Source organism: Monopterus albus, unplaced genomic scaffold (genome assembly GCF_001952655.1).
Source record: "Monopterus albus unplaced genomic scaffold, M_albus_1.0 scaffold26.1, whole genome shotgun sequence".
NCBI lineage: Eukaryota > Metazoa > Chordata > Actinopteri > Synbranchiformes > Synbranchidae > Monopterus > Monopterus albus.
Window position 1 is genome coordinate 958396 of NW_018127906.1, and position 8625 is coordinate 967020.

The 8625-nt window shown below is 39.8% G+C and overlaps 1 protein-coding gene across 4 annotated transcripts in view; it reads right to left on the bottom strand.

Moving 5' to 3' along the window:
• Positions 1 to 386: 386 nt before the first annotated feature.
• Positions 387 to 8625, bottom strand: part of LOC109957360 (formin-binding protein 1-like) — a 28285-nt gene continuing 20046 nt past the window's right edge. For all 4 annotated transcript variants that reach the window (XM_020595187.1, XM_020595186.1, XM_020595185.1 and 1 more), the window contains one exon: positions 387 to 1808. In XM_020595187.1, coding sequence (XP_020450843.1) covers positions 1780 to 1808 — 29 coding nt within the window. In that variant the 3' untranslated portion in view covers positions 387 to 1779. The remainder of the gene's footprint in view (positions 1809 to 8625) is intronic.

An 8625-nucleotide genomic window follows, 5' to 3' on the forward strand; every position in this document is an offset into this window, starting at 1 on the left:
CTGCTGAACAAAACATGCAAATGTTATAAATTGTTTGTCATAGAGTATATTTTCTGCAATAATCCAAAAGCCTATAGACAAATCCCACTGGCTTTTTGTCGAGGGAACCAGGGCGATGCTAACATCCGGGTCGGTCTACAATGTGAATGCAATATAAAAATTAAAGATGGAAAATGTAAAAGCATGACTATGTAATGCACATCAGGCCTATTCACTTAGAAAATGGGAAATGGATATGACGGTTTAATGACTAATATTTTGTCAGCAACAAAGTGAGATTTTTACACACTTGAAGCAGTTGACAGTGTGGAGGCTGATGGTTCACCCTGAACGTTTTGGCCACTGTGCTTCTGAGCAGCAGAATTTAAATGAAGACAGCTGACGTATTTCATTACGAGTGTACTTTATTTTGAAAGTTTAACACACAGGAATTGGAAAGAGCATGGTCAGCAGTCTCATATCTCAGTAGAAAAAAAAATCAATAAATAACAATATCTCACTATTAAATAAAAGAATTTCACATTTCACACAATCAATAGCATGATCATTGATCAGCAAGCAAGGGGCAGGGCCAGCGGGGTTAGTTACATCAGTGGGGCAGGGCTAACATCAGCAGATGGCAGAGCTACACCTGTGCAGCTACAGTTTAAATGTTCACAAAGTTGGCTCTTCTGTTTAAACTTCAGTGTCAAGTTTAAACTGTGACGTTTAAATGGTCTAACTTTTGCAGTTTTTAACACAGGAACGTCACACAGGTCTGAACAGGCCCTTGGTGGGCGCCACGTTAATGTTTGATTTCAGTGTCTTTAAAACTTCTTCAAGCGACAGGAAGGGTTGTCCGCAGCAGCCATTTTATATTTTCTTTTCAAAAATGTTTACATAATCGATGATTGAGTTTTGTATAATTCATCGTAGCTGTAATACTGATCTCAGGTCAGTTTGCCAGTGAACCTGAAATACATCCCGACTGATAAATCACAGAAGCTCAGTTTTCACATTAGAACTAGTGGTTTCAACACAAAAAAATATTCTGATATCAGATGTTTTCCAGTGGAAACTCTGTAACCCAGTCTCTAAATGACCTCAAACCTCTGATATTTGTTACTGACGAGCAGACAGACTGATACTGATTTATACCATCAAATGATCTCTGCCTGCTGATTGATCATTTTAACTCTGATGTGAAAACTGTGACTTTCGACAAACAAGAAACATTTATTTCAGTCAGTTTGAACAAATAAAAATGAACAGAAATAACAGTTGTTTAAATACTGAGCTGATTAGTTAATCATTATCAAATCAAACATATTGATTGATAGATTGATAACTGAAACAAAACATTATAGAATAATATTTGTCAAACCGATTTGATGCGATTCCAGTTTTAGAAAAATCGAGTTTCATCCAGTTTAGTTGTCAGACTGCAGGTCGACAGGGCACTTGTTTCAACCCTTTCAGTTACAGAAACTGAACTGTTTTATTGATTTATTTACATATTTGAAATATTTTAATGAGTACTGGCACTCAAAAAACATAAAACATTATCTTTCAGATCTGACTTCTTCCGATTTCTAATATTTAACCTCATCTGGAACCTGTGGTGTCTGATCTGTGATTGAGCTCTCTCAATCATCAGTAGCAGTCTGTCAGCTGAGGCGCTGACATACTGTATGTGAAGAGTTAAACTGTCCAGTGAAAAAGCTGTTACCAGACTTCCTCTGAGCTCTGTCCTTTACATCACTTCCTTTGGCGAGACGTCCTCATTGGTCGATTACTGCGCTAGACTAGACGACTACTCTGCGCAAAGCCTACAAGATACAGACAGACAGGCAGAGAGAAAGGTAGATAAACAGGTATGTTAGAGGAGGTAGCGTGAGACAGGAGGTCAGAGTGCTACCCACTTCTCTACACCTACACTCTGGTTGTACAAACTCAATCAGATCTGTTATTCATGTCTACTCGAAAGTGTATTTTCTGTTTTTTCTCAGCTTTATATCTAAGGAAACTTTCTATGTTGAGAACAAGACATTTGACAACAAATGCAGATGGATGTCTTTCACTGCTTTCTCATATTATATACACAAATGAGTTGATTATGGAAAAGACCAGTTAATAGTAAGTAGAGATTTTTTAGATAAACTCTGAAATGGACCTCCTCAAATTAAACATGAAGCCAAGTTGACTGAATGAATTACTGTGACAGCCAATCACTGATTTAATTCCTACACAGGTAATACAATACTTATTGATCAGTTCTGACTAGAGACGCCCCAGTCCAATACTAAGTATCGGTGCTGATCCAGGCATACAGTATTTCACAGGATCGGTATCGGCCAGAATGAAGCAGACTCGGTCGTGTTTCTGAGACGAGTGTCATGCAGCAGGTAAGCTGCTATATTAATCAGTCCAGTTGTCTATGCTGCCTGTGTGTGAGCTGACATGTCACTGGCCTTCACACACGCAGCCACAACCCAACATCTGTTTCTAGCTTCAAGCCTATTTCTGTGGAGCTCCGTGCTTCCACAGAATCCATAAAAACAATGAAACAGGCTCAACTAGACAAGTCTCACTGGACTGACGGGTTTCTCGACTAATGACTCGACTGTTCGATTATTAGGCGGCCGCCCTAGCACACACACACACACACACACACACACACACACGAGGCACACACTAGAGTGGCGCACAGTGAGAAGTAACAGAAAACTTGCCAAATATACTGTAGGTTTATGAGGTCCATATCAATTTTAGACCATTTTTAAGAACATATCGAATCTGTGGTTATCAACTGATGCAGCTGTAAATCTGACTTTTGCATCAATTTTCTAATTCGTATCGGTTTATCTATACAGCCCTACTTTAAACTCTCAAAGGTCAAAGTGTTTACTGTCATATGCACAATTAGGAAACGTGTTTGCCTGTACAATGAAATTCTTACTTTGCCGTCCACATGAATGACACATAATACAAGTGAAATATAAAGTAGATAACAAATCTAAGGCACTTCTCTGACAGCAGTTTAAGGTTTTGCTGTATCTTGAAGCACTGAAGGTTCATGTGGTTCAACATGTTAGGGTCAGCTTCTCTGCCTGTCTCTGTCTCTGTCTGTCTGTCTGCCTACCTGTCTCACACTCCCTGTCTATGTGCCTCACTCCCGGCCTGTCTGTCACTCTCACAAATTGTCTGTCTGCCGGTCTCTCTCTCTCTCTCTCTCTGCCTGTTTCACAGCAGTTCGCTCTGTGGGCAGGAGCTCGTCCTTATGTTCATGTGTAAAAGCTGAAAACCGATTTCAGTCAAACAGTTCCAGTGCCAGAGTTAAAGCTGATAATCAGGACAGACTCTGCAGCAGCCTGGTATCAGTGATACTGATACGGATATTGGTCCGATTCAGTTCAGGCCATGCATCTTCCACAGATCAGGCCGTTCGAGGAAAATGATGTCATTGATGCAGGACATGGTGGTTGTTTTGGTGAGAGCATGCCAACACTCAAAGAAAAAAATGGAGAGAAACGTCCAATACAACTCCATCGGTGAATTTCAAAAGCTTTCATAAAACCTCCAAGTACTAATCTGATGCTAGTCTTTTGCTTTTTCTTAGGCTAGGCAGACTACTGGTCTGGTCTGGTTATAGACTGAAGTAATAATTGTGCCCGTAGCCTTTCAATATTTAAGTGGAAGTGGCTACAGGCTATGGAGTGAAATTGGAACACAGGCGGTCAGCTGGGCACCTTGGAGATGCATGTATATTCACAGGTGTGAACAGTGATGTCTCGATCGTCCACTTGTTTTCAGATCACCGTGACAAGTCTAAACAGGGTATTAGGGTCAGAGGTAGGGATGGGTTCTGATAGCGGTTTTCTGTTGGATCCAGTTCTGAGTTGGTAAAATACCCAGCTTCGTGAAGTTTCACGAACAAATGAATCCCTATCGAACCTGTGACCTGAAGCAGAGCAACAATCTGTTCACCTTCAGGTAACACTAAGCTCATAATGCAGCAAAAGATCTGTGATTTATTTAATTATTCACAGGATGATAAAGTGGAATTAATATTACAGGTGCATCTCAATAAATTAGAATATCATGGAAAAGTCCATTTATTTCAGTAATTCAACTCAAATAGTGAAACTCTTGTATTATATATATACAGTCTTATGCAAAAGTTTAGGCACCCCTTGATAAATAACAGATTTTGGTGATTTTTTTATTTGAACAGATGTTAACACAGTTTCTCTTGGAAATGGAAAAAATGCACAATATTTTCAGCAAACAGTGATGCATAGTTACTTCTTATGCCATAAATTGAACAAAAATAAAAAATAAAAACATTATTATGGCATGGTGCAAAAGTTTGGGCACCCTAAGAGTTCCAGAGTCTCAAAGTCTCTCACAAGGTTTCAGACCTTAATCAGCTCATTAGATCTGATGCACAGCAACAGCTGTCATTGGTAAATGCCAATTTCAAAGCTGTACAAATACCTTGACTCTTCAAACCTTGTGCACACACTTGTGGACACCCAGCAACCATGGGTTCCTCTAAGCAGCTGTGTAAGACCCTGAAAATGAAAGTTATTGATGCCCACAATGCAGGAGAAGGCTACAAGAAGATAGCAAAGCGTTGTCAGCTTGCAGTTTCCACAGTAAGAAATGTAATTAAGAGATGGCAGATCAGGGGAACTGTGGAGGTCAAGATGAGATCTGGAAGACCAAGAAAACTCTCGGACAGAACTGCTCGTATGCTGGTCAGAAAGACAAATCAAAACCCCCATTTGACTGCAAAAAACCTGCAGGAAGATTTAGCAGACTCAGGAGTGGTGGTGCACCGTTCCACTGTGCAGCGATGCTTGCACAGACAAGGCCTTCATGGAAGAGTCAGCAGAAGAAAACCTTATCTGCGTCCCCATCATAAAATCCAACGTCTGAAGTATGCAACAGGACATCTACAGAAGCCCGATGCGTTTTGGAAACAAGTGCTGTGGACTGATGAAGTTAAAATAGAACTCTTTGGACACAATCAGCAAAGGCATGTTTGGAGAAAAAAAGGAGCAGCATTTCATGAAAAGAACACCTTGCCAACTATTAAGCATGGGGGTGGATCTATCATGCTCTGGGGTTGTGTTGCAGCCAGTGGCACAGGAAACATTGCACGGGTGGAGGGAAGAATGGATTCCACTAAATACCAGCAAATTCTGGAAGCAAACATCACACCATCTGTAAAAAAGCTGAAGCTGAAAAGAGGATGGCTTCTACAACAGGACAATGATCCTAAACATACCTCGAAATCCACTATGGAATACCTCAAGAGACGCAGGCTGAAGGTTTTGGAATGGCCATCACAGTCCCCTGATTTAAACATCATTGAAAATTTGTGGGTAGATCTTAAAAGAGCTGTGCATGCAAGACGACCAAAGAATATTACAGAACTAGAAGCCTTTTGCAAGGAAGAATGGGAGAAGATCCCAAGTACAAGAATTGAAAGACTTTTAGCTGGCTATGAAAAGCGTTTGCAAGCTGTGATATCTGCCAGAGGAGGTGTTACTAAGTACTGATTGTGTAGGGTGCCCAAACTTTTGCACCATGCCATAATAATGTTTTTATTTTTTATTTTTGTTCAATTTATGGCATAAGAAGTAACTATGCATCACTGTTTGCAGAAAATATTGTGCATTTTTTCCATTTCCAAGAGAAACTGTGTTAACATCTGTTCAAATAAAAAATCACCAAAATCTGTTATGTATCAAGGGGTGCCTAAACTTTTGCATAAGACTGTAAACACCAAACGGCAGACAGGCAGTGGACCTTATTCACTAACATGCGCATAGAAATGTTCTTACCTTGTGCACAAAATAAGTGCAGGAGACATTACCATCATATTCATGACACCAGCCAATTTTGTTCTTTCTATTGTGTGTATGTTAGTGTAAATCAGAATCATTCTAAAATGACAGGCGCATTCCAGTGGTTTTCAAGTAGCCTGCTGCCATGCCCCCATTTCTCTATATACTTATAAACTAGAACAGTTTTTTAAATTTAATTTATTTCAATTAAAACTGTGATTAATCAGAATGACAGGGCATTAATTTCATGTTTATTTAATATGCTACATTTGGTCAATGCATTAGTAAATTAATCATTATAGCCTTAAATTATATTAATCAATTATATTAGCTATTAAAACCTTTTTAATTAATATAGTTTCAGTTAAAATGTGTTTGCATTTTTTAGCCAGCCAGGCCTTCATCATTTGTTCATACACATGGGGTGAGGCAGTATTAAATTTGTTCACAGAGTATGAACAAATTAAGGTAAGAAAATATTGATACAGAATATTGAATAAAATTGTGCATAAATTGTTTGTATACACGGTTTCAGCACAGAATTGTGTGTACACACTGTTTGTGGACGAGGCTTGGTGCTAGCAGCTAACTGGTGAACATACTCAAGCAGTTCGTAGATTAAGAATCAGATATTTTGGAGTTGGTGGAGACCAAAAACAGAGCTAAAAGAAAGTACTGTATATATTGGACCTGATGACCAGACACGTGACTCCAAATGGCAATAATGCTCTGTAACTGCTGGGTGTGTAAATAAGCAACTGCTTGCTGACAGGTTCACAAATTCAACTTAAAAGGTGAAGATATGTCAATATTGAGTCCCCAGGCAGTGAAAAAGGCCATTATTGCAGATTTAAAGCTACAGTAATGAGGGCAGCAAAATGAGAAAGGTGATGCTCATATTTTTGAATGAGAATTAGTTTGTCATTGGACTCTGAAGTTCTCCTTACAGCTGGGCTTTTAGCATCCTTCACTGTTTTCATTCTATAGTCCACAACTTTGCTGTTTTGGTTCACTCTGAGCACTGTCATCAGTGATGTTATTGGACACGACACCCTATTTTTAATAAAGAATGGAAAATGGTTTGGAAATCACAGGCACAATTGTTTGTGTTGCAGCAGTCACAGGTAAATTGCCTTTTGTTGCAATAATCACAATGATCACATTGACATGTTGAGGCCCATATGTATTTAGTCTGTTTAGCCAGTTTTTTTTTTATTACATATCAAATAAGACAAAATAAGATGGTACAGTTTTGAATCATTTAAGGTTGTAGTGATATGGTACAGGGGTGTACTGAGTTTTGTTATATACTATATGTTCAGCTGCCTCCAGCTAATGTTCACTGTGCAGCTGTAACTATGAAGAGATTGAAAAGTGCACTTATGCTCTCTAGGCTGCAGGACTTACAGTACAGCACAGCAAATGAACTTAGCTGTAAACCTTTACTGCCATGCCTTCTCTGTGCTTACTTTTGTAGTAAATGTAATTTCAAGTCTTACTACCAATTTCATTATTTCACTCGTAATGAGAGTTGTTTAAATGAAGGACATTTCCATCAGCAGTCCCCAAGCTGAATAAGATGACCAGTAAAAGTTGAACAACTGCAGTGATCCATGCTATGAATTCAAGATGCTTGGAGCTGGGCAGACACCAGCTTCTCCATAACTTTAGAAAGAAAAGGGAGAAGAGATATCGGGCGAAAATTTCCTAACACAGTTGAGTCAAGGTTGGGCTTTTTGAGCAATGGTCTGATAATCGCATGCTTCAGAGTCTGAGGGACTAGTCCCGAGCTCAGGCAGGAGTTGATAAAAATGACCAACCAAGGGCCAACGGTGTCAATCGACTCCTTAAAAATCTTTCCAGGAAGGGGGTCCAGAGGGGAAGCTGGAGATTTCAGCTGACGCATACATTTCTTAAGTTGCACAATGGATATCTGTGAAAACGAAGTGAAAGTATGGGAGGGGTGGGAGACAGATAGAATATAGGAGGAAGGATGCGGGACACTCTGCCTGATGGACCGGGTCTTTTCACTGAAATGCATTAAAAACTCATTGCAAACAGTATTTGAAGTCTCAACAAATACAGCACTAGAGGGATTAATAACCGCATTAATGGTCTTAAACAATACTCTAGGCTGATGACTATTCTCAGAGATAATGTCAGATAGATATTGAGACTTAGCTGCGTTCACAGCTCTCTGATATGCCCGACAAGTGTCTCTCAAAATGCCTAGTGAGACTTGCAGACCGTCCTTCCTCCATCTACGTTCTGCCTGTCTACAATGTCTCCGATGGGCACGAGTAACATCATTCACAAGGAGGGTAAGCCACAAACATTCATTGCCAAAGAAGCTGGCTGTTCACAGAGTGCTGTATCCAAGCATGTTAACAGAAAGTTGAGTGGTAGGAAAAAGTGTGGAAGAAAAAGATGCAGAACCGAGAGAACCTTGAGAGGCTTGTCAAGCAAAATCAATTCAAGAATTTGGGTGAACTTCACAAGGAATGGACTGAGGCTGGGGTCAAGGCATCAAGGGCCACCACACACCGCCGTGTTAAGGAACATGTCTGTGCAGATTCTCAGTCATCCAGGTCATAGTAAAATGAAATAACCTTAGAAAAATCAACTGGACTTAGATTTCTAGATCGAAGAGGTTTCACTTCTCATCCAAGAGGCTTCATCAGTTCTGACTGACTGGTGTTGAGCCGGAGATATTTAAGGAAATTGGCTACAGTTGTCGTATTCCTCTTGTCAAGCCACTCCTGAACCACAGACAACGGCAGAGGCATACTAG